The 25,919-nt window shown below is 46.0% G+C and overlaps 2 protein-coding genes across 3 annotated transcripts in view; one reads left to right on the forward strand and one right to left on the reverse strand.

Moving 5' to 3' along the window:
* Positions 1-25,621, reverse strand: part of Gfm1 (G elongation factor mitochondrial 1) — a 29,623-nt gene extending 4,002 nt beyond the window's left edge. The window contains exons 1-13 of one of the 2 annotated variants that reach the window (XM_070022865.1): positions 25,442-25,621; positions 23,848-24,000; positions 22,486-22,618; positions 21,946-22,150; positions 21,240-21,356; positions 18,540-18,690; positions 16,366-16,523; positions 15,654-15,738; positions 13,742-13,834; positions 12,191-12,292; positions 11,149-11,205; positions 9,447-9,584; positions 8,101-8,183 (exon numbers count right to left, since the gene is read on the reverse strand). In XM_070022865.1, the coding sequence (XP_069878966.1) occupies positions 8,101-8,183; positions 9,447-9,584; positions 11,149-11,205; positions 12,191-12,292; positions 13,742-13,834; positions 15,654-15,738; positions 16,366-16,523; positions 18,540-18,690; positions 21,240-21,356; positions 21,946-22,150; positions 22,486-22,618; positions 23,848-24,000; positions 25,442-25,525 (1,559 nt within the window). In that variant the 5' untranslated portion in view covers positions 25,526-25,621. Of the gene's footprint in view, positions 1-8,100; positions 8,184-9,446; positions 9,585-11,148; positions 11,206-12,190; positions 12,293-13,696; positions 13,835-15,653; positions 15,739-16,365; positions 16,524-18,539; positions 18,691-21,239; positions 21,357-21,945; positions 22,151-22,485; positions 22,619-23,847; positions 24,001-25,441 lie in introns of both variants that reach the window. The other variant, XM_070022864.1, reaches the window with a different exon arrangement.
* Positions 2,333-8,067, forward strand: Lxn (latexin). Its single transcript, XM_070022866.1, has 6 exons — positions 2,333-2,631; positions 3,509-3,571; positions 4,463-4,640; positions 5,046-5,182; positions 7,505-7,567; positions 7,800-8,067. Exons 1-6 carry the CDS (start codon positions 2,503-2,505, stop codon positions 7,896-7,898), a joined length of 669 nt encoding a protein of 222 aa, XP_069878967.1. The 5' UTR covers positions 2,333-2,502; the 3' UTR covers positions 7,899-8,067.
* Positions 25,622-25,919: the final 298 nt, after the last annotated feature.

The following is a 25,919-nucleotide window of genomic DNA, read 5'->3' on the forward strand; positions in this document are numbered from 1 at the left end:
CAAGCTGAAGGGTGGGAGAGATGGGCAAGGATGAAGCGGTGATGCTCATCAAGGTGCACCGCACTGACAAACAGCCATGGTGAACGGAAATCCCTCTGCAGGGCTACTTGAAAATAGAAAAACAAATTCTTCTCTTGCTTTTCTGGGATTGAATAGGGGACCCACACACCTAAACAATCCAGTTTTTAATTCTACTGATCTTGAATTTCAAAAGAGTATTGAAAAGGTAGGTTCAGGGTAGCTGGGAAGGTGGCTCAGTGGTAGAGTGCTTGCCTTACATGCATGAGGCCCTGAGTTCGATTCCTCAGCACCACATAAGCAGAAAAAGCCAAAAGTGGCTCTGTGACTTAAGGGGTAGAGCGCTAGCCTTGAGCTGAAGAGCTGAGGGACAGCGCCCAGGCCCAGAGGTTCAGGGTAAGGCTGTCGTCTCCCAGTATAGTGGAAAGCACTCCCCTGTTCTGCAGGAGCCTCCCTCCTGGCTGCCGCTTCTCCTGGATCTCTGCCATGGAGGACAGTCACTGAGGTGAGAAACTTCCACCACAGCTCATGTCTCCCACACTTCCCACTTGATTTACCTACTCCAGCACCACAGGTTCCAATCAACACCCCAAAACAACTAGGGTCCCAAGGACAGTAACTAAGATGTCATCCGAAGACTGGGCCAATGGCTGCTCCACAGAGTGAATGGGATCCTAAGTGGAACAGGTATTTTACATACATGTTAAACAAGTGAACACAGCTGCTATTTTACAGGAAAGGCGTATTATGAAATATACTATCTGCAGGCCATTTCTTCTTTGACCTGAAACTGTCTCTCAAGTCAGGAAGGCAGAAGAGGCTAACTACTTTCAAGTGTTGGTGGTGAAGGCAGGGAGATTTATCACACACAAGGGCCGGGGAGCAGCTGGGAGGACGTAAACTCGGGCGTGGGCACGGGCCTCTGTGGCAGCCAGGAGGAGGCGAGTCCAGAACAGCTGGGTGTGAATGTACCTTGTAATCAACTAGTGGTCAAGGGCTTCAGGGTGGGCTGGGGGAAGCCAAGTCCCAGGAGGAAAGAAGGCTGACCGTAAGGACCTCCAAACCCATGGACACTCAGGTGTTGTCTCAGGCACAGCAAAGCCGCCCTGTGATCAGACCGTAGGTGTGTTATGAGGAACGCTGTTTCACTAAAACATCATGACACATCAACATTATGTGAACCTGGAACTGTGCTTGTTTACCTCTAAATTTTTTTTTTTTTGCCAGTCCTGGGGCGTGGTGAACCTAGGGCCTGGGCACTGTCCCTAAGCTTGGTTTGCTCAAGGCTAGCACTCTACCACAAAAGCCACAGTGCCACTTCCAGGTTTTTCTGTGTATGTGGTACCGAGGAATCGAATCCAGGGCTTCATGCATGCTTGGCAAGCAGTCTACCATGAAGCCATCTTCCCAGCCCTTGTTTTGATATTATAGTCATGCCACAATTGCAAGCCCTAGATATCTGATGTTCATGCAGTTACAGTGGAATTTACCTGAGCTTAGAAACCCACAATAATTGTTCCTTGAAAGTCAATCTGTTAATCGGGTCTGAGAATAATGGCTGAACGGACACCTGGCGTCTAAGCACCCAGTAGAGAATGAGGTCCTCTCAATACCGTCAGCAACATCTACACAGGCACCAGCTTTCCCTTTTGATGTAATGATGGCATCTGGAAGCCAATGAGGCTGCTCGGCCATGCTCCATTCATGCCACAGCCTGTGGCACTGGCTTTCACCTAGAGATCCCCCCTCCCCCATACTTCTCTGCATACAAGGCAGATGTCACCACAAAGTTCTGAAACTTAAAACCTCACTGCCAAGCAGAGTGCTAGCTCATTCGTATGCACTCAGCCTTTCTCTCCTGGACACTCTCCAATGAGCACTTCATTTAAAAGATTCACACACAAAGACACACAGACACAGACACACAGACCTATTCCAGGGTAGAGGACAGGGTCCTGGCCCTGACGCGGAGGCAGCTAACCTTCACCGGTGACCTGCCAGCAGAAAGGTGAGCAGGGCCATCTTCAATCATAATAAAATGCTAGATGGCACAGCAGGACCACGGCTCCGCCCTCCCCCCAGGCCTCCCAGCTGAGGGGGGGGGGAAGCCACCACGCAGGCCCCGCTCCCCCACCCCAGGTGTGGACAGCGTGGACGGCGAGGTGAGGACACACCGGGCCGGGGCGCACACACCGGTGTCCTGGAGGAGACCGAGGCCCTCGGGGCGATCACGTTTTCCGGTCCGTGAGGGCGCAGAACCGCCCCGCACCTCCAGACCCAGGCGCCGCCTCGCCGGAGCGGGCGGGGCCGGCCTCCCAAGGAGCGGGCGGGGCCTGGGAAGGGCCGAGGCCAGCGCGGGAGCCGGAGGAAGGGGAGGAAGCAGAGGGCGCCGATCGGCACGCACGCCCGGCCCTGCCCAACCCAGCCAGGCCCGGGGACACCCAGCGCTTGCCTCGACCCCGCCACACCCGTCCAAGCGCGAAAATGGAGCTTCCGCCCAGCCACTCGGCGGCCTCCAGGGCGGCCTCGGTGGCAGAGAGCTGCGTCAACTACCAGCAGGGTACCCCGCACAAGCTGTTCCAGGTGCGGGCGGTGGAGCAGGCGCGCCGGGAGGTGAGCGCACGCGGGGCCTCCGCCCGGGTCTGGGTCTGGGGACCTCGGGAGGTGAGCGCACAAGGGGTCTCGCCCGGGGTCTCCTCCTGCTGAGGCTCGCTCCTGGGACAGTCTGGGGAGGGACAGGCTGGGGACGGTTTGCGTTGCAGTTCCGGAGCTGTTTCCACCATAAGGCAGACACACGCGAGATTGTATGCAGGCTCAGGGCGGGGTGGGGAGATACAGAATCGCATGTGGGCTGAGGCTGGCCTGGCCACACACAGCATGCCCCACAGTGAGGAACAAAATACCCATGACAGGGCTATTAGCATGGCTGGGATTTGAGACACCCTGTTTCCACTTCTCTGTTGCATAGACTGCCAGAGATTTCATTCCAGATTGCACCAGGTAACACAAGGAGTGGTCGCCACGCATGTCCCTTGATTTAAAGGCTGAATAGCTAAATGCCTGTCTTACTCTTGTAAGAACTGTCAGGTGGAATGAGACATAAGAGGTACTTGGGCCCGGCAGGCTTCCAACACTTTCAGCCATCTGCCTGGAGGCGGACTCGATATTCACTGACAGAGGCTACACTGCTCTAAGAAAAAGCTGCCGCACAATTTCCTACCCACCCACTGGTGACAGCCTTCTAATGGTCATGAGCTGTGCCTAGTGTACGTGTGTACTTCTGTCCCAACCGCGGTTCCATCCACATTGCATCTGCCCCCAAACCTGCTGAATTAGGGGGTACACATCTGGTGACATGCCTTTTCAAAGACACCAGGTTTTCGTCTTTTCTTCCCACTTGCCAACTTCCCGACCAAATGGCCTTCTAATGATGCAAATACCTGATTTATTACAGTACTTCCTTCTCTCTATCCCATTCTCTTTATTTTAGGATCTTCCAGGAAGAGGGCACAAGTATCACCTTAAATTTTCTGTGGAAGAAATTATCCAAAAAGTAAGTAGGATGCCCTTTTTAGTCAAACATTTGATTCTACATCTTCCATAAAATACTGACCAAGTGAGCTAAGCTTATGTGAGTCTGTATTATGAGTTATTTCTATTAAGCCACTTTGCAATCTGTCCTTCATTTGGAACAGTATACTCAATAAGAAGTCTGAACTTCTACCTCCTGGAGCTAAGTGAGTTTACTCTCCGGTCTTCTGACTTTCAACTTGATTTTGGTTAGGTATTTAACCAGTTAGTGTACTTCCAGACATTAGGAAGCAATGGCCAACTTATACCACTGTTAGGGCCTTTTCATAAGCAGGCAAAATTTTAAAGTTTATACACCTGTCAAGTTATTAATGAGACAAAACTACCATGCGCATGTTGATGTGTTAAAGAACTTGCCCCCTTGTGTGTGGTTCACAAGAGATACATGCTACTATGAAAAATTCATGAAGAGGCATCTGAGCTGCTGGCTAGACAAAGCCAAGTGCTACAGTCTTATCTACCTGTATACTGTCGGTCTAGTTTTATACCTAGTTATAAGCTGCTGTATCTTCATTTAGGAACAGAGTAAGAATAATTGAAAAACTAAAGTAAGTAGTCTTGAGTTATTATACGACAAGTAACTAAAATTTGGTTTTACCATAGACACTTAAAATTATTAGCCTATTTAAAGTTTTAGGATTAGAATTTACAAGATTAGGAAGCCTAGTAGGTGATAATATAAGTTATCTATTTTAGGTTACCTTCCTGATACCTTTAGAAAACTTAACAGTTGTTAAGCCCAATTAGATACCTGGGAAAACAAGCTCTCTGAAGTCAAGTCTGAAACACTGTTAGAGGCCTATCTAGGAAAACATCCAGAGTAAAGGTCCTTTGTAAAAAATGTTTCAAACAGCAGGTTACAGTGAACTGCACGGCCGAGGTGCTTTACCCGCCACCAGGACAGGACATTGCACCCGAGGTCAACTTCACATTCCAAGGGGGCATCGGAGAGAACCCAGATGAGGAAGACAACAAGTTTTACCAGACCCTCAAGTCCACAAAGGAACCACTAGCAGCACAGAACATTCCAGGTAACACACATGATGTGACAAAGTATGGTTTTCAACCAAAGATTAATCCCAAGAGTGCTAGCCTGGCCAAGTACGAAACCCCTGAGTTCAAAACTCCATACTGACAAAGGAAAGAAAATAGCTTAATCTCGATTATCTATGCTTAAAATTGCTAGACAGAGCTATGTTAGATATAGGATGGCTTTTGCGAAAACATTCATCACTAGTCTCATCAAACACAAGAAGGAGCTTTGAAATTTTATGGATCTATAGCTTTTAATTATTTTTGGTACCCATTCGAAGAAAACTAAAATATGGAAATTTAGCCTTTTCCTTTAAGAAAAAAAAGAATTTAGCATTTATTTCTAAAATACATTAATATTGTGTATTCAAAATACCTTATCATATGAACGTTTCTCTCACCAGACAATTTTGGAAATGTACCTCCACAGATGAAGCCTGTTCAACACTTAGCCCAGGTTGCCTGTGGCTATATAATATGGCAGAATTCAACTGAAAATACATGGTATAAAATGGCAAAAATTCAAACTGTCAAGCAGGTGGTAAGTGATCTCTATCAAGCACACTCTCAGCAGTGCTGGCATTGATGACACGTGCTTCATTTGTTCCACATGCCATCTAGGGAACCAGGTTTTCTGAGGGAGCGGCCAGTCAGTCAAGACCCAGGGCAGAGTTGTAGGAAGAGTGCAAAGGTCACACATTTGACTAGGAGATGCAAAGCCCACGCCTCCCTTGCTCAGTGTGTCTCCAGTAACTGGGCTGGGTTAGTTTGCATTCCCCAGCACTAGAGAAAGGAAGCCAGGGCTGCAGGAACATTTTTGGTGGAGAGCGGCTTGGCGGTGCTCTTGAAGCACCAGGGCAACCATGGAAATGAACCTTTTATGTTCAGCAAGCTGGACTTCATTAACTGCGACTCTGCTTGCTCACACTTAGAGGCAGGACAGGCCCTGGCACATGGTATAGATAATGATTCCCATAGTGGAAGGTGCATGCTCAAAAGTGAAGACCTGAGGTACAAATCTGGCCATTCTGGGTTCAGCTTAATACAGAATATTTCCTTTGGCAATATAAATTTTGTCTGCAATGCCAAATTTCAGCTTCCTTTCTCTATTGAACAGTGTGCCTCAACTACTTAAGAGACTTGCCTGGCCTATTCCCCAGGGACTAGTGTGAGGGAGAGTAGCAGCAGGATTGTCATAGTCTGTGTGGGGTGGATTACTGTCCACCTCTGCAATAGTTCCAATCACTTTTTAGCTCACTGAGTGGAGTTTTCTTAATCTACAGTCTCCTATCTTAGTTGCTAGTAGCTTTAGGTTTTCTTAAGTCTGCTATGAGACTACTTAGAAGTATATCTATTGGCCCGGCACTGGTGGCTCCTGTCTGTAATCCTATATTCAGGAAGTGAGGATCTTGGTTCAAAGCCACCCTGGGAAGAAAGGCTGTGAGACTGTTATCTCGTTAGCCAGAAAAAAAGCCAGAAGTGGAGATCATCTAGACTAGAGCACGAGAAACCCCCAACAGTTCTGATCTACTCCTGTGCGCAAGGCCTTTTCCTGCTGCCTTGCCTCAGTGCTGGCAGCTACTGGGCAGCTGAGCAGATCTCCCCACAGGCTTCTGAAACCAGTTGACACCAAGCACCTGGCACGTGGAAGGCAGGAAATGGGGCTGAGCACTCAGTGTGGTGCTGAGTCCTGGCCTACAAATTGCAGCATCTGGAGAATAGGAGCCTGCTTTCTAGTCACCAACATCAAGGGAACACAGTGCTCCTGAAGGTGCTGAGGCCTTGCCCCAAGTCTAGGCAGAGGGAATGAACTCACAGTGTTTTCTTGAGCTACATCTAGCAATCTATTTACACAGTGTTACTAGTTTGTTTTTTAACTCTTACAAAACTTCACCATATTGTGATTTTAAAGCATTAGTCAACAGAAAAAAAATCTCAACAGAGGCTTTAACCACTCATGCCTTTACCCATGAAGATTTGACGTGTAGGAGTCCTTAAGTGGTGCATATGTGATCTTTATTTTTTTTTCTGTGGGGCTTGAACTCTGGGCCTGGGCGCTGTCCCTCAGCTCTTCAGCTCAAGGCTAGCGCTCTAACACTTGAGCCACAGCACCACTCCCAGCTTTTTCTGCTTATGTGGTACTAAAGAATCGAACCCAGGGCCTCAATCATGCAAGGCAAGCCCTCTACCACTGAGCTACCTTCCCAGCCCAAGAAGCACTCCTTACAGTGGTGTTCAAGGCAAAGTCTGCTGGGAGATAGTCTGAGGAGAGAACCCCACATCCTTACTTGACCTGGGCTACTTCACTGTTAACCAAGGAACCCACTGGAGTCTAGGGGCTGTCTCCATACCCATGGGATGTGTGAGTGTGCTGAGGGGGACAGTGGGGCAGGCTAATCTTTGCTCCCACACCTGGCAGGTGGGCAGCATCTGCCCCCTTCTGCACAGATCATGGTGTAAATACTAATTATTCTCAAAGCAAGGAGCAGCTCAGAACAAAGTTTCCAGTGTACTATCAGAGAACTACATTTGTTACACCTTCTTGTGTTCCGTTTTCTAAAAGAGAATTTCTTTTGTAAAACTGATTTTTAAATGTACGTATCATTTAGATGACCTCACCAATGAAACATTAAAGATCCTTGAATAAAACAAGCTGTACACCACAAATTGCAAAATAAAAACAGATGAATAAGTTTTTAGAGTAACAAGTACAAAACACTGATTTCAAAATGTAGCTTGACACAATTTTTCTGTCAGAGTAAATTATGACTTTCAATTTTCCCTTTTACCTAAGTGGGAGTATCAAAATCATGTAAATCACAGTATCACTTTGACTAATGATGGTTTTGTTTTTCTGTCCCAGCAAAGGAACGATGACTTTATTGAGCTAGACTATAGCATTCTGCTACATGACATTGCGTCTCAGGTACAGTGGCTTTACCTTTCCTTGATGCCTCTACTAGAAACCGAGAAGCCCTTTGCAGCTAGGGAGCTAGACTGAATCTGACACTCGAGTTAGAATCTATGTAAATCCAGATAGGAGTGTATATTAGGTGTAGCTATTTTAATGGTTTTGTGCTGTTCTTTATGAACATGGCTTTATTGCCAAGAAAGTGCAACATCAATTTCACCCTGGTCCTGGTTTTCTTTGTTTGCAGGAGATTATTCCTTGGCAAATGCAAGTTCTCTGGCACCCACAATATGGCACAAAAGTAAAACATAACAGTCGCCTCCCAAAAGAAGCAGAGCTGGAATAAGCCAAGACCCTCAGGTGAGCCGAGTCAGACACATGCCTGTGACCTGCACACCAGTCCTCGCTGGGATCTAGCCTAGGGCCCGAGCAAACCCCAAAGTGTCACCACATAGAAACATCTTCATTAACTGTAACAGTGCCATGTGTATTCCATAATAAATGATTCCATTTCAGCCTTGTAATGTCTAATTACATCACATACTTACGGGACGGGGGCAGTGATGGTCTCTCTAAAAGCAACCTTGGGCTTTCCTGTGATACAAGGACAGCCGTATTCTCTTTCCATCCTCTAAAAACAAATGGGAGATAATTTTCTCACGTTATTTGAAAAATATACTGAAAGAAAAAAATCTTAAGCATCTTAAATGCCTCAGTAACATTCAATGAAATTTAACAGATAACACAATAGTCAATCTTTTTTTTTTGGTCAGTCTTGGGGCCTCAGCTCTGGGCCTGGGCGCTGTCCCTCAGCTCTTCAGCTCAGGGCTTGTGCTCTAACACTTGAGCCAGAGTGCCACTCCCGGCTTTTTCTGCTTATGTGGTGCTGAGGAATCGAACCCCAGGGCCTCATGCATGCAAGGCAAGCACTCTACCTCTGAGCCACCTTCCCAGCCCCATAGTCAGTCTTAAGTCAGCTTAGTGTAAGGATTAGCTACCTGATGGGTAAACAACAGGAAGCCATCCATATAGAGCTATGTTTAATTTACAGAGCACCACTCTGTACACTAAAATGTTATCATTGTTACACATGCACTAATCTAAATTTCTTGTCAGGATTTTCTATCTCAACTTCAGATAGACCAGGAGCTTGTGGCTCACACCTGTAATCCTAGTTGCTCAGAAGGGCTGAGATCTGAAGATCACTCTTTGAAGTCAACCCAGCGGAAAAGTCCGGAGACTCTAACCTCCAACTGACCACCAGAAAACTGGGAGTGGAACTATAGCTCGAAGTGGTAGAGTGCTAGCCTTTTATGAAAAAGCTCAGGAACAATGTGCGGGCTCTGAGCTCAAGCCCCATAACAAAAAAAAAAAAAAAAAAAAGGACAGAATCCCACCATAATTTCCAGAATATGTAGTTTCCATATACATGGTGTTTGTTTGTGTGTGTGTGTGTTGTGTGTGTGTGCGCGCACACATACGAGTTAGAGTGAAAACTAAAGCTGTATGGTTGGGACCACTACTCATCTGTCTGCATTATAGGCATTTTCATCACAGACTTCAAAGAAATGACCCGCAGACTGGGTAAAACTACAGGCTGTCTTCCTAAGAGTGGGACAATCTACTTAACCCAGATAACCATAAAGTGAGGATGGGTGGTTGAGCCTTGAGTCTGGAAGTCCACAATGTTCAACAACAAGATGAAGAGATCAACACTAAGGAGTCTGCAGGACGCAGGGGAGGAAGGAGTCAGTAAGTTGATCAACACAGGGCACAAACCTCAGTAAAGCCTGCACGACTGTCACGTCCTTAGATTGAGCATGATCAGGTTTTACTCTTAAAATACACACCAGTACCAAAAATCCTTCAGCATAACTTCCTTATTACTCATTACCTGGGCATAAATCTCCAGGTGCAGTTCTCCCATTCCAGATACAATTGTCTCTTTGCTTTCAGTATCAAAGTAGACTTTAAATGTTGGATCTTCTCTTGTAAACCTGGCAATTCCTTTGGAAAATTTTTCCAGATCGTTCTTTAAAGGAGAAAATAAGGTCATTTTATTAAGCATAAAAAGCAAGATTACTTTTGGAGGAATTTTAGTGAATTTAAATGTATCAGTAATTAAGAAAGATGATCAACATTGAGTTCTACTCCATACCTTTATGCACACACATGCACACGCACACATGCACATGCATGCACACATGACTTTGATCCCACATCCAAAAGATGAGAAGACAACTAGGAGAATATGATTTCCTCTCACATCAAGACCCGTGCCTTTCCTATTATACACACAAAATCTGTCTATTGGTAGAAAACTACCCAGTAAGTAGACATAGAAGTCTGGTACATTTCAGAAGTTCTACACATAAATAAACACAATCAAAAGAATTAGCATGTTCACTAAGATACTTTTGTATATTCAAGTCAATGAACAACCCACTAAGACAGGCAAATGTCAAGACTTCTTGCTTTGTGAGCAAGCTCAGTGGATATGATTCAGCTTTTCTCTGATATAATCCACACACTCAGTGGAATAACAGCCACGCCTAAACCCTAAAGGAAAAGATGCCTTAGTTCCCACCAAACCTGTGAGCCATTTCATGACAGGGGACATCACAGGTGGGGTCAAGGCTAAATGTCTGTCATGAACTTTGGATTGAGGAGTGAAGCAGAGGAGCACCTTTCACTTCTAACCCTGTAAAAATCACAGGAAAGCTTTACACATGAGCCATGGGGGCTCACTGAGGGAGGAGGTAAGGTTTGCCCTTGGTCAAATTTCCGAGAAGATGAAATGATTCTGCTGTCACTTCAACTTGCCTTTTCTATAACAAAAAAAGTCTAGGGCATCTCAAGGATCCTCACTATAGATGAAGTAGTATCCGTCAGAATGTATCTCACAGGACAGTTTACAAGACTATGTTCTTTGAATGGTTAATTCAAGGTGACGAGAGGTCACGGAAAGCTTGCTTGACACGCCAGGTTCCATGTCTACTGTGATGGCCACAGCAGCCTGTGACGGAACAATTATGGCTCAAGATCAGGTTAATGCTGATGGGCAGTCACGTGCATAAGGAACATCCCAGCAATTGTGCCTCTGCTAAGTGCTCCAAAGTGTAAAGTGGGTGTCAAACTCAGTATGAAAGTATTTTAAAATCTAAAGGTAAAAAAATCATATTTGAAAGAAAATGTTTGAAAGGCTCTGACATTTACTTCCTGACTAGCACACAGTTGAGAGGTGTTCTAGAAGGCATGAGGCATCTGTCCCGTACTCCACGGTGCTTTCCAGTGAGCAGCTGCATGGCAACGCAGGACAGACACCCTCATCTCCTCTCCTTCAGGACTCTGAGATTCCAAGAAGGGCTCCCATGACATTCAGTAATAGTTATGACACAGTGATTGAATAGCAACCTACCATCAATGTCTTCAAACACACTGAGAGTTGTTATTACTACAATAGACCTACATATTTAAAAAGGTCGTCTGAAAAGGAGACAGAGACTATAGGACAGTTGTTTATCACCAGGTACTATGACAAAGAGGGAGACTCAAGTTTGTACTGTGTATACTAAACCATACTTCCAGACTCCTACCTTGTTAGAAGGCTTCATTGACACTGAAATGACAGGATCAGGAATATGAATTGATTCCTACAATATATATTATTATATGGATCAGAAAGGATTAATGTGACTTTACAACAAAAACAATAGCCAACATCTTTAGGCTACATAATGGTTTGTCTTTATAGTAAATAAGTACATTGCCATAAGATATTAGTTAATGTGTATACTTACATGATACCCTCTCCCCCAGTTTACTGACTACATCACTGCCATGAATCCAAAATGCTGACACATAGAATTCTTATTGGCTGGTATCTATACTTGCACTGTAACTTCCTGGTAAGTTACTTTATTAATCAAAATAGGCTATGAATAAGAAGACAGGGCTGTAGTCTTCATACAAATGCAATCAGATGGCCAATCACAGATCTGAGAAGCAGAAAATAAACCCATTTCTAAAAAAATCACTAAACATTTGGAAAGAAGATGAGACCTCCCGGGCCAGGGCCAGCTGCCAGACACAGTGGCAGTGAGCTCTTAGCAGGAAGTCATTTTCTTCACAGCCCAGGAAGTGCTGCCGACAGGAACAAATCACTTCATATCACTGTAGTTAGTATTTAGATACGGATTTTGTCAATACAAAATATTCCCCTGATCTACATCTCAGAAACTAGGCAGTCTGCAGCAGGATCGTTAGGCTCAAGGCACAGCTGTCTATGGTAGGAACTCTGGGTCCAAGGTGCAGGCCATCTATGGTAGCACCTCCAAGTTTAAAGTGCAGGCTGTCTGCAGTAGGACCTCGGGTACAGAGCTACTTATCAGGTGTTAGCTAGTAGACAGCTTTTCCTTACCTTAAGTGTGGAAGACTGCAGAACAGCTTTACTAAGGAAAAGTAGGCCATTCATTAGCTTACACGTGACATTTCTCTAATACTGAAAAAGCTATATGACACCAGAGCCATAAGAACGTGAAGTAATGGAATTTGCTATGGTTCTTTCTTGGAAGTATTAAAATACATAACCAACTCTTGGAGTTCAAATGATAGGTAGCTTTGCTGTAAATGGCTTACCATAGAAAGGCCACTGTTGTCTTTGTTTGTGAACGTGTCTCCACTTGCACAGTCAATGCCAAACAATGCACAGATGTCACCAGCATACACCTCCTCGACATCCTGGAGACGGAACACAATGACACTGTGAGTAATACAGATCAAGACACAGCTGCAGAGTAGCTACAAGGAACATGCTCTACATGAATCCAGACATTCTAACTACAAATTCCAGAGGAGGGGCCAGTGCCACACTAGGATGTATCTTGGATAAGGTCTTTAAAACACCATGTATCTCCATGGACAAGATTTTACTTTAAGTGGGAAGCTCAGGGTGCTGGCTTCATTACCTAAGACATGAACTCTGAACAAAACATTGTGATCACTGTTGTCAAGTTCTTTCATGGAACTGAAAAGCAGACTCTATGTGCCATTACTGTTAGGCAATGAGACTGTGCACGACAGGCACACTCAGAACAACTGCAAAGGAAGTTTTGAAAACAGCAGCAGAAGAATGGAACCCGCTGTACTAAAAATACTTTCCATTCTCACAGATGCAAACACAGGAAAGCAAAGAACAAAGCCATCTCTGCGTCCACGCTCCTGAGCCATTGTTTGCTCCTTCTCCCAGCTCCTTCACAGCAGCTGTGGCAGAGGGAGCTCACAGGCCGTGTGCCCCCATGCTTCCGGGCTGGGCACATAGCTGCCTCTGGCCCCTAGAAGAGATGTGACAGTCATGGACCCTCCAGTCTGCCCTCTGCTGCCCACTCCCAAACAGCCCAACTCCAACCTTCATCTTCCAAGGGACAAAAATTACAGCTCCCCCCAGTCTATAGGATTTTGCTTAACTGACAAGCTTCTTTGGAAGGACAGAGCTGGCTTGGGGAAGGGCCAGGGTGGGGACAGCCACATGTGCCCAGCATTCCTGCCTGGGAATATCACAAAGAACTACAGAAGAATCAGAGCCAGGCCATGCCATAAGTCAAAGACCTCCACTTGACATTGAGGAATTGAAACTTTTCAGCTGGATTCTGGCACCCATCTGGCTCTGCAAGGGGTTAACAATAGAAATAATTCCAGAAAGTGTTTCCTGAACTATTACTCTCAAACCTTCAAGAACCACATTATGCTGAATGCCCATTACACCCTTTACAACTTTTTGTTTTTGAGCTGGAGACTCACTATCTAGGTCAGACTGGTCTCAAACTTCTCTTCCTTTGGCCCCTACTTCCCCAGTGCTAGGATTATAGGCATCTGCTACCACTCAGCATATTTGTACTTCTTGAAGAGACTGGTAAGTCCCGTGTTGAGTCATTTTGCCTGAACCTCAGTCATCGAGAAAATGTGGCTTCTTATAGGCAGTGGTATGAAAGGAGTTCTTAACACGTGCCACTTCAGCTACAAGCCAAGTGACAGGGCAGTGGTACAATACCCTGAACAACAGGAAGCAGGGAGCCCGGGCCGAGCAGGTCCCATGGAGGGGAGACTGCCCAGCCCCAGGATGGCAGGGCCTCCAGACACACTTGCCTCCATCAGGTCGGCGTGCATGCGCACCAGCCGCTGCACGCGCACCTTCTTCCCTGTCCTGGTATTGTAGACAGTGTCGCCCTTCTTCAGTTCTCCCTGGTAATTGCGGACGTATGTTAACTGTCCAAACCGGCCTGCCTGGGAGAAGAACAAGAAACATGAGGACCAACATTCTCAACCATCTCCAATAAGCCCTTTCTGGTCTTAGCAGCCCATCTGTATGCATCCTTGAGTGGGTGTCACAAAGTATACCGTACTAGATTGAACACGAGAATGAGCAATTACAGGCCTGCTGGGCCTTTGCAACCAGACACACTTCCATACGCCCCTGAAATGAAGTCTACTGGACATTTCCCACTGTTTACATAGGAAGTATCCTTCTGTCTTCTTGTTTTTGTAAGCGCCACTAAACATATGGGAAAAAACTGAATACACGAGAAAAATAGGACCTGGTTATTGGCTCACTCTTTTGCTTGTGGTGGAATGAAAAGGTGGAGAAACTCATGCTCAATCACACCCAAACACGTATTTTTTTGTAAGCTTTATGAATAAAAATGGTCACTGAAGCATTACTTCCTTTTAATTTAAAATTATTTTCTCACCATCGTATTTTGTAACTTTTTAAATAGAAAAAACTTCTTATCACTGCATCCCAGAAATAACTACTTTCAATACTTTCCACTTATCTACCATGTTTCCTATGTGAATATTACAATATGAAACGACAATATGGGATCTCAGTCATACATAAGTTTTCTGTAAACTAAACATTTTTAATTCTTAAACATTTTTCTATGTCAAACAGCATAGTTTCTAAAATAATACTGTACAGATCCATCTCAGTTTCTTGAAGCAGAGTGTTTTTCAGTTGTCGGTGGGGTTTGAGTCTTAAAGCACAGACAAGGCCAGGAGACCGAGGCTCACACTGACACACCGTACTATTACTGTCCCAGAGCAAATCTCTGCAATTACTTACAGTGCTGAAACTTATGAAAAAACATAAACAGCCAATAATTAGGCAACATCAGGAAAATTGCATACCATAATTGCACATGTACCTGATAGAATATTATGATAAAATTTAAATGTTTATGCTAAGCCAGGCTCATGTCTGTAACCCCAGTACTCAGGAAACTAAAGCAAGAGGATTGTGAGTTTGAAGCCTGCCAGGACTTCAAACAAAACGAAACACAACACAAAACACAAAATGTTTAAACTATGTAAAGAAACATGGACCACATTTAAAATGGTGTTAAATTAGAAGTGGAAAATTTTCTATTTTAGACAAGTATGTACTCCTAGCTACTTAGAGGCACAGATCAGGGAATGACGGTTCAAGGCAGGTCTGGGCAACAAAGTTCCCAAGTTTCCATCTCAGATAATAGGGGACGCACAGGGGCATGCACCTGCCATCCCAGTGACAAAGGGGACAGAGGACCGGGCCCACAATCCAGGCCGCCTAAAAGACAGATTCTCTCAAAAATATGCATAAAAGGGCTCATGGTAGAGTGCTTGCCTAGTAAGCACAAGACCCTGAGTTCAAATGCAGTACTAAAGACATAAAAAATAAAAACTGCAAAGAGAAAAGAGGAAGAAGTACACAAAAGTGCTACAACTTTCTTTTGTTGTTTGGTGGTACTGGGTTTTGAACTCAGAGCCTCAGATTTGCTTGTCTTGCTTGCTAATCTGCCTCTAGTTATTTTGGAGACAGTCTCCAAGATTTTATGCCCAAGCTGGCTTCAAGCCACGATCCTTGGGACCGTATTCCCCCCAAGGAAGTAGTTAGGATTCCAGGGTATAAGCCACTGACGCTTGTTTTAGGGAATTCTTTTGCTTCTGTCTTCTGCACCTACTTTTCCTACTTTCCAAATGTTTTATAAGGGTTACAATCATTCTGTAATAAGAGGAAAAGCTTCAAAATAAAATTGTAGCTAAGATATGGTAGGAAGCAACTCACCTCCAGTTTAAAAGCCAGTCCCACAAATGGGTGAGTTCCATCTCTTTTCGAACTCATTAAGATCTTGGTTTTCTCTTTTGAATCACTTAAAAGAAACATGAGATTATGAGATACAGTATGTGCTATTTCTTTTATCTCAATTAGTTTTATCAAATCATATTATTGGAACAAATTCACAGGTGCTAAACAGTTTAGGCCTCTCTTAGAAATAACATTTCTCTGACCGGTATTACAAAGATCAAGTTTTAAAGTTTAATTACTATGCAGTGATGGGACTAGAGCAGACAGAAAAACTGGTAAAGAGTGAAAAAAAAAAAACCTGAAATGATCAAAGAAACTTGAAGGAGTTTGTCTCCTAAAATTTGGTGTTTTTAAAGTAGATATTAAAAATAAAATTAAACAAAATTAAAAATGGAAATAGCTGGTCCTAAATGAGAAAATATATAATGCTAAAAACATTGGGAGATGATAAAACAAATTATTCTTAAACAACCACCAAGACAGACTGACCAAGCTGTATAATGAACAGTCTCATAGGGGAAATGAATAGTAAGCTTTCTTCTATACGCCAAGCTGTTTTCTCAGCCAAAAAGTGACTGATACTTGCTAATTATAGGAAGATCATCAACATAACCAGAAGAAATTCCTTCGCAGTATATAGGATTTTGTTACAATATTTTTGCCTAAATTCAGGTTCAGTTACAAGACTTACTCTTCCTTATTGAGAATGGCATAATTCTGGACTTCAGATGGATTGGGGAGGAAGTCTAGAACAGCATCTAGAAGAGGCTGAACTCCTTTGTTCTTCAAGGCACTTCCCAAGAGAACAGGGGTAAATGATCTGCTCAGAGTAGCTCTTCGGATTGCAAGCTACAAAGATGGGAAGAAAAGGAAAATCAGCTATTCATTAATGTTAACATTGCAATACACTGCATTTGTGCTTTAAGTCAGTTACAACCATCTCATGTAGAGACTACAATCTAGTACCAAGAGTTAAGGTCAAAATATTTGAAAAGAAATCATATTCCCTTTGCAGGATCAGAAACGGATTTAATGTTCAACTGGAACATTACAAATCATGTTAATACTTGTCTAAAATAGAAGAAGTAATATATATTCAAAAACAATCTCTGCAAAGACACACAGAGAAATATCAGCTGGCTTCCAGTTTGGAGAAAGGACAGAAAACAGGGCAGATGGTAGAAGAGGGTAAGAGTTTTACTACATACATTTGTAAACTGTAAATGTTAAACCATATGAAAGTACTACCTAACTGAAACATCTAATTAAATTGTCTCTCTATCTCTCTTGTGCCAGTACTGGGGCTTGAACTCTGAACCTTATGCCCAAGCTCAGCCCTTTTGTTCATGGCTGGCACTCTACCACTTGAGCCATACCTACACTTCTGCCTTTTTTTGCTAGTTAATTGGATATGAGAGCCTCCAAGGATAAACAGGATTTGTCTGCATGGGCTGGCTTTGAACCTTGATCATCAGCCTCCTGAGAAGTTAAAATTACAGGCAAGAGCCATTAGTGTCTGGCCTTTTCTCTTTAGGTGGTGCACCTGTAATCCTAGCCATACCGAATGTGTATGTAGGAGGATCTCATTCTGAGGCCCATCTCAGGCAAAAATGTGAGATCCTATCTGAGAAACAACTAAGCACAAAGGGTGGGAGACACGACTACCCTAGGTCCCCCATGTGAGTGAAATCACAAAGCAATTATCCCTTTGAATCTGGCTTATTACAGTTGGAATGCCTTTGAGGTCCGTCCATGTTGTGCCATGTCTCCGAATTGTTCCTTCCAAGTGTAAAAAACATGTATTGTTGCTGGGGGCTAGTGGCTCACACCTGTAATCCTAGCTTCTCAGGAGGCTGAGATCTGAGGGTTGAGGTTCAAAACCAGCCCGGGCAGGAAAGTTTGTGAAACTCTCATCTCCAATAAACCACCAGAAAACCGGAAGTGGCACTGTAGCTCAAGTGGTAGAGCGCTCGCCTTGAGCTGAAGAGCTGAGGGACAGCACTCAGGCCCAGAGTTCAAGCCCCACGACCGACCAAAAAAACAAAAAACATGCATTGTGTGTCCAGATGAGATCTTGTCTTCCTTTCCTTTCACTGGTCAGTGGAAGGTGGGTTGCTTCCATCTTTGTGCTCTGGCAAACAACACCGAAATAGACACTGGAGATTCCTTTTTCTCTGTGCACACCCCAGAAGGGCATGGCTGGATGGGGTACTACGTGGAGGGTCTGAGGCACTGCCGGCGTGCAGTGGCTGCACTATCCATGCGCAGGGAGGAGTCTCCACATCCTTCCCGCACTGGCTGAGGGTGCTGGGTGTTTTTCAATGACATCCACTGTAGTAGGTGTGATTTGGCTTGGTTTGCACTTCCCCCACGGTGAGCACTACTGAGCTACTTTCCACATCTGTCTTCTTTGTAGAAGTCTCTGCCAGAGAATGGTGTGTCTGAGGCCGGAACCTCCTCTGTCCCCAAGCACCTTGGAATGAAGAGCCCGTAAGACTGTGTGCAATTCAGTCACGCAGCAGTGAGAACACCAGCTTCAAGTCTGAAGCACCTGGCCATCTCGCCTCAGTCTGTCTTACTGCCGTGGCTTTTCTATGCTTATTTCTTTTTAATAAGCCAAGAAGCTGGCTATTACCTATCTTCCTCCTGAAACAAATGACTTCCTTCTCATTTGAACATACTTCACAATTCACTTCTTTCTCCCCAAAGGAATATGACACACCAAATATGTTTTGATGAAGCCCATTAGGTTCTATAAACTTAGATTTCCTTAATAAAGTCACATGTAAAAACACCATGTCCCTTTCTCCACAAAACAAATAAAATGTTTTTGTTAACAACAAGGCTTATTTTCAGAGCACTTGCCTTTAAGTCAGAGACTGAAGGGATTTTTTCTTCCAGGAACAGTTCACCAAGCTTCTCGTCTGAATTAGCAACACATTCAATTAGCTCCTGCCGGTGGTCTGATGCTGCTGCCCTAAATTCAGCTGGAATTTCATCGTATCGGACAATCTGACTAAGAAAGAAATGCTTTATTTTATTACTCCAGAAATATTCAATTAGACATATCAAACACCAATGAAAGAGGCATAGTGAAAGACTAAAACATTTTCTAAGTAATAAAGAATTCTAATATATTTGCATCCAAATGGCAAGTAAAACTAACATATATCTTTGAAATTCCTACAGAACAGTGGGCAAAAATACTGGGCAAATAGTTTGTTCAAAGCTGTACTATTAATATACAGAACAGTCAACACATGAGAAAACTACCTATATACTTAATTTGGTAATACTATATTGTTTTCTGTGTCATACTTTGCAGAAATAAATGATGTAATACAAGTTCCTTTCAAAATGTAACACAAACTGGTTTTCCGTATTCTAGAGATCTAAGCTGAACATATGCTGTAAAAATACTTCTAAGATCAAAACAATGACTTGGAAGAGTATCAAGTAAATCAAGACTAAAATTCTTCCAATATCGTTATATAACAAGAGTAGTCAAGTATTTAATTCCTACACTGCAGCAAGTGCTAACATAGGTATTAAGCTATCTTCATCTCATACTAAGTTGTTTCTATTATTCCATTTTACACAAGAAAATTAATTTAAGAAAGTAACTTGCCCAAGGTAAGTTACTGTGCTGCCCTCAGAGTAACCCCAAAGAGAGCTGTGCTGCCCTCAGAGTAACCCCAAAGAGAAACATAGTTCTTGGAAAAACCGCAGATTGCTACCAACCCTTAAGGGACAGAACAGTTGCCTAAGTGTTCCATCAGAAAAAGGGAATGTGGTCCGGGTGGACTTAAACCCCCTGAACTTGTGAACTTGTTTAATACTATAAAAACTGTGCTGATTCTATGTTCGGGGCCTCTTAGCGTCACCGATTAACGAGTGCTCGGAGGACCACGCTCGAGCTTGCAATCAATGACTCTTTGCTGAAGCCCCTCATTGTACTAACCCTAATCTTATGAGAATATCACAATCTCAAGGATGGGAGAAGATCTGACTGTACTTCTTCCCACTAATAAAAAAATCAATCACACTTCTTTTCTCACACAGAATATCCCAATTTGTAGGGAAAAAAAAGGGCCAAAACAAATTCTTAAACAACAACATAGTTCTCTGCTCATCTAGGGGCTGAACAGGTAAAAGTCACAAGGAAAATATACACAGCTGAAGAATGGATACACTTGACATTTAATAACACCATGTGGAAAGCATAGCATGGTGGTGCACATTTGTAATTCTGATGCTTGCCGGAAGGCAGGACTGCGAGCATGAGACCAGCCTGTGTCATAGCGACATGGCAAGTTCAGATGGCTGGGGCTGCACAGCAAGACATCTCCCACAACAGTGATGACTATAGAAGGAAGTAAATGTGAATCCAGGAAAAAAAAAAGATGCTCATTCCAAGTAGTCCCAAGTAGTTCTTAACTGCATGCAGCTGCCCACTGGGGGCGTCAGAGCTCACTTCAGGTGTGGAGATTACACAGGACTCCTTTCCAGTGAGCCGAGGTGGAAACAAGGCTTGCCTGTGTTCTAGTGCACAAAAAAGTGTATGGGAAGCAGTGTCCTGGATCCTGGCAAGGTGGACTCATTAGCTCCTGTTATGTACCCAGCAGTTCGAGGGTCGGGGAACATTGTAGTAATAAAACAAAGGAAAAAAAAAAAAAAACCTGCCTAAGGGAGACAAAATGCTATCATTTCTCAGCTGTCATACATAAACTGAAAGAAAACACCTCGTCGTGGCTGACGAGGGCCAGTAACAGGACACAGCTCTAAATGCCACTCACGCGCCCGCCCACCCGACCAACTACACAGGGAGAAGGAGAGCCTTGGGAAGCACCTTTGGAGAAAGCACCAGGGCACTGGGTCACTCCCTGGAACCAAGGGTCATGGGTGAACCCAAAGTACCCTGACCTCTGCTAGGCAAACTGTCACCTGCATACATGTGTCCATTGCAAGTGAACATGTACGAATTAGAACTCCCCAGGAGGGCCCTGACTGGGTCTCAGCAAGCCCTTGAGGTAGCAGTGATCAAAGTTGAGGTTTGATGACCACTGGGCAATTACGGTAATTCGTTCGCAGAGGACACTCACAGGTCAACTGAACAAATCCCATGCCAAAAAGTTAGTTTGCCTTGTTCCTAAGCCCGTACGTACAATTTTAACTCTTCTTACATATTAGTCTTTTCATTTTTGTAATTCTATGAAGCAGAGACAGAGCATGTTTTTGATTCCTATTTTCTCCCACTCTTTATCACAATATCCAGGACAGTAATTTCATCCTACAGAATGAACAGTGGAAAACAGAGAAAGTACAACAGCTGTCCACACTGATGCCCTCCTTCCAGCACGTGGGCCACAGGCAGCAGGACCCAATCACCCAACAAGCAACAGCCGTCCTGGGAATGAACGCCAATGGCACAGTGAGGACTGAACCGTTATAGCTCACTCAGCCATGTTTCAAAGATACTTATTCTCTATTTAGTGACCTTATCTTTTCCTTCTCTTTCATGGTTTTTAAAATAAAAAACTGTAGTAATGAACTATTAACACTTACCCAAAGTCTCCGTCGAAATAGATAGCTCGTTCCTCAATCAGATCGATAATACCTTTAAAATTACCCTCCAAACCAATGGGTATTTGCACAAAGGCTGCATTGTGATTTAGTTTAGACCTGCAAAACAAAAAGACACTGCTTGCCACTTTTCTTCCTTCACAATCTTTTTGAAATGACAAATGCAAACATAAACCAATAGCAGACATCCTAAAACCAAGCAGGATGTAAGGAAAGGTTTAAGGTAGGAAAGAGGGATTGAGCGAGTTATCCCTCAGGCCTGAGTATCTACATCCACATTCCCCAATTGATGAAGAAAGCAGCAGAAGAAATCACACAATAAACCAAACCAGTCAACTCAGTGTTGTCTCCTTGGACTCACACAAACATGGTTTGAATTAATGGTGAAGTTCATCAAGCTACACTGCTTGTCCTCTGGCCTGAGGCTGGCACATACAGGTCTGCATCCTTGCTGCTTTCTGTGGCTCACTACCTCATCTTCTGTGCCTCAATACCTCATCTGCAGCTCAGTGCCCATCTGTGGCTCAATACCTCATCGGTGACTCAGTACCCCATCTGTGGCTCAGTACCCCATCAGCAGCTCAGTACCCCATCTGTGGCTCAGTACCTCATGGGCTCAGTACCACATCAGCAGCTCAATACCTCATCTGAGGCTCAGTACCCCATCTGCAGCATAGTATTTCAGTACCTCATCTGCTGCAGGGCCCTGGCAGGGTCGGAGCCCAGGCGGTCCAGTTTGTTGATGAAGGTCAGGAACGGCACACTGTAGCGCTGCATCTGCCGGTTGACCGTCATGGTCTGGCACTGCACACCCCCGACAGCACAGAGGACCAGGACGGCCCCGTCCAGCACACGCAGGGCACGCTCCACCTCGATGGTGAAGTCCACATGGCCTAAGGGACACAGAGCAGTAGTGTTTTGGGAGCAGCCTGAAAGTGTGTCTGCCTTAAGCACAAGCCTTCTAGTTAGCATGCACACTTCCTAGCTCGCCAAGTGCACCCAGGCCATCAGCCTCAGGACCACCAAGATCAAGGTGGCTCTAGAGGAGTTAGGACACAGGCAAGTCAGGAACAAGTGGGGATGTGTGGAGGGTAAGACCACCCCGCTTCCCCCACGCACGTCTGTGCTTCTGCAAAGCAAACCAGACAAGATGAAGCGCTCTGGGCCCTAACAGTACTGTGGGGCCCAAGAGGAGCACCGAGGGATCCCTGCCCGAAGCAGCGCTCACCAGGGGTGTCAATGATGTTGATGTTGGTGTCTCTCCACATGGTGTACGTGGCCGCAGACTGAATGGTGATTCCTCTTTGTCTCTCCAGCTCCATCGAGTCCATCACAGCACCAACGCCATCTTTACCTTTCACCTAAACACAGCACAACCCACACTGTGCCATCTGCACCCGCACCAAGAACGAAACCCGCTGAAATGGAGCCGGGCCTGAGCTGGTCTCAAATCCTCAAACCCGACTACCTCAGAGATGAGCGGCAGCAGGCTCCACCCTGCCTCTGCTGCCAAGCCTGCCCGTCCTGCTGTCCTCGACAGTGGCTAACACAGACCAAAGCTGCCAGCCCCGAGCATGCTCACTCTCTCGTTCCAGCCCGCTAACCTCGCCTCAGTCCATGAGCCAGGACTGAGAACACACCTCCCCCAGCTCTGCTCCATGCGGACAGGACTGTGTGCAAAGCACAGGACTTAACAAGGGTTCTCTCCAACAGAAGACATGCTTTTAAATGAGTTAGGGTGCACATGTGAATAGGAATACCTTCAGAAAAGTATCAAAAAATTTTAAAACCTTCTATTTAACATTATCTGTCATTAAAAATAGCTGAGCACCAGGGCTCATACCTGTAATCCTAGCTACTCAGGAGTCTGAGACCTGACGAGCACTAATTTAAAGTCAGTTCAGGCCAATGATGTGTGATATTCTTATTTCCAATTAACCACACTCAAGAGTTAGAGCACTAGCCTTGAGCTAAAAGCTACAGGAGAGAACCTCGGCTCTGAGTTCAAGCCTCAGGACCGCCATATACACACATAAAAGTTAAAGCTATTTGAATGGCTCTGATATTGATTGAACATTATTTTCTTTATGTGGCAGAATGTGGCCTGAACTCAGGGCCTTGCACTTGCTAGACAGGTACTCTATCACTTGAGCCATTCCCTCCCTTTTTCCTCCCATTTTTTAACAGGGTCTCCCTGTTTGCCTGACCACAGCCAGGACTACAATCCTAGTTTACTCCAAGGCTGGTTGCTGCTGGGATGACTGGCATCCAGTCCCAGCTGGATTTAATAGTTAAAAGCCAACCCGCTATGGGTACTCACAGGGATTCACTGACACGGGTGACTCAGCAGAATACCTCAAGTCAACCTGAGCCGTGCCCTTGTACAGGAGACTGGGTAGAGACCCACTGCCTCAGGCTGGGGGTGGGACTCGGCAGGTAGTGGCTGCCCAACACCTGATGAGCCAGACCATGATCGCAAACACCAGCGCCACACACCAAACCAAAGTTACCTTTGTTTTCATCTGCCTGCTTTTATGAACCTGATAAACATTTGGTTGAAATGAGGCTCCCGGGACAGGAGCCCCCCTACCTCGTGCATCTTGGCAATCCTGCCCGTGTAGTAAAGCACCCGCTCCGTCAGCGTTGTTTTCCCTGAATCAATGTGAGCTGAGATGCCAATATTTCGTATTTTTTCATTAGGGACTATCCCTGATGAGCACCACCGGCAGGCTTTCCAATCCACCTGGAAAAAGTACAAGAGCCCAGTTCAATATACTAGGCTCAAAGATGCACAAAGGATACAGGATATTAGAAAGCTTCGAAGGGCTGGAGGGAAATGTTTACATCTGTAACTCCTGTAACCAAAGGAGAGTTTACAGAAGAATGCAAATCGTGTTCTTAAAAATCAGGTTAAAACAGGTTAGATATCTTTGTCCAGTGTTACTTTAAAAACAACTGTGAGGGAAGGCACAGAAATGGAGGGACAAAGGGTGAACAAATGCAACAGTGGTGCTCACTAGACACTGCTGAAAATGAACTAGACAACTTGTGGGTGGGGACAGAAGGAAAAACTGAGAGAGAACAAGGGAAGGGGGTGACAATGTCCAAGAAGAAATGTACTCTTAACCTAACTTACTTAACTGTGACCCCTCTGTACATCACCTTTATAACAATTGAAAACGTTACAAAAAATACACACAGAAGCAGGAAATGGAGTCTCTCAGTTACTCATAAGAGATCTGAATGGTTACATCAAAAAGTTGAGAGTGGAGGTGTGGCTCAAGGGTAGAGTGCCAGTCTTGAGTTAGAAAAGCTACGGAACAGCACCTAGGTCCTGATTCAAGCTCCAATACCACCACCACGACCATAATAATAATAACAGAAAAAGATAAGAGTGTCGAACAGGTCCTCTATCTGTGAAGTACACGTTGAGGGCTTGCTAGACAAGCTCTGCATAGCTTGAGCCACGACTCTGGCCTTTCTGCTCTTAGCCAGCCTAGTTCAAATCCCAGCACCAAGCAAATGGCGATCAGAGCGAGAGTTCCCACAAAGTTTTTGAATGGAAAACGCAAGTTTCTGCTTCAGGTTTTTTACCTTGGCTTGCTTCCCCTGGACTGCAGTTCTCAGGAGAGGGAGGCCCGGGGGTTACGGGGCGGACCCGTCCCCCCACCCCACTCTGCTCCCGCCCGGAGCAGAACGGGAAGGCGGGGGGAGGGGGGGGACCGAGCCAGGGCAGGAGGAGCTCCCTGCAGACCAGGCCCACCACGGAACCGGGCACTGGGGCAGACCCCGCTGACACCCGGGACAGGTGACAGTGGCCATACTCCAGGAGGAGGGGAGGGGGTTCGACGCGGTTCCACCCCGCGCCCGCGCTGCACCCCCAAGCCGAATGGTCAGGTCTTGGCTGCGCGCGCAGCGGCCCCGGGATCCCGCCCGGACACCCCCAGCCCTGGGGTCCCGGCTCGGAGACCCCCCCCGAACTCCCCCTGGACACCCCCAACCCGGGGTCCCGGCCCAGACACCCCCAGCCCCGGGATCCCGGCCCGGAGACCCCTCCCCCCCTGCCCGGAGACCCCCGTCCTCGGGGTCCCGGCCCGGAGACCCCCAGCCCCGGGCCTGACCTTCGTGCGGTCAGCGGCCGCAGGCGGCCCGGGGCTTCTCTTGGCCGCTCCCGGCACCCGTACCTGCGTCCCCGGCCGGGCCAGGGCGGCGGGACCCCGAGAGAGCGGCCCGCGCCCCAGCGCCGCGACAGCTCCCAGCAACCTCATGGTGAGCGGCGAGACCCGGGATCGGCGGTTCGAACTCACGCCGCGCCGGCTCGGCAGCCGGAAGCCCCCGAAGTCATGCCGGCGAGCAGCGCGCGAGAGCACTTCCGGGTCGGAGGACGCGCGGGCGGGAGGGGGCGGGGCCTCGAGGCCCGAGCGCGGAGCGGCGCCGGCGTGCGGTCGCCCCCTGCCGGAGAGGAGGAGGAAGTGCGGCAGCCTCGCCTGGCTTCCAGCCCGCCTGTTGGCTCGCGGCCGGCCTGTGCTCGGCCTGGTTTCCGCGTGTCTCGAGCCTCCTTCACCCGCCGGATTTAGGGCGTCGGGGCGGTCTGCACAGCTCGGCCGTCCGGCCGTGGATGTGCGAGGCGCCCCCCGGGCTGGGTGGGAGGGCGCTGTGTTT

The sequence above is a fragment of the Dipodomys merriami genome, unplaced genomic scaffold (genome assembly GCF_024711535.1).
Source record: "Dipodomys merriami isolate MVZ:Mamm:240054 unplaced genomic scaffold, mDipMer1.0.p SCAF_154, whole genome shotgun sequence".
Classification (NCBI taxonomy): Eukaryota; Metazoa; Chordata; class Mammalia; order Rodentia; family Heteromyidae; genus Dipodomys; species Dipodomys merriami.

What these genes read in the sequence shown, in the direction of transcription:
- Lxn (XM_070022866.1), top strand. Translation starts at nt 2,503, where the DNA reads ATGGAGCTTCCGCCCAGCCACTCGGCGGCCTCCAGGGCGGCCTCGGTG. An exon ending in TGGAAGAAATTATCCAAAAA is followed by an intron (nt 3,572 to 4,462) that starts GTAAGTAGGATG and finishes TGTTTCAAACAG; the next exon opens with CAGGTTACAGTGAACTGCAC. An exon ending in TACATGACATTGCGTCTCAG is followed by an intron (nt 7,568 to 7,799) that starts GTACAGTGGCTT and finishes CTTTGTTTGCAG; the next exon opens with GAGATTATTCCTTGGCAAAT.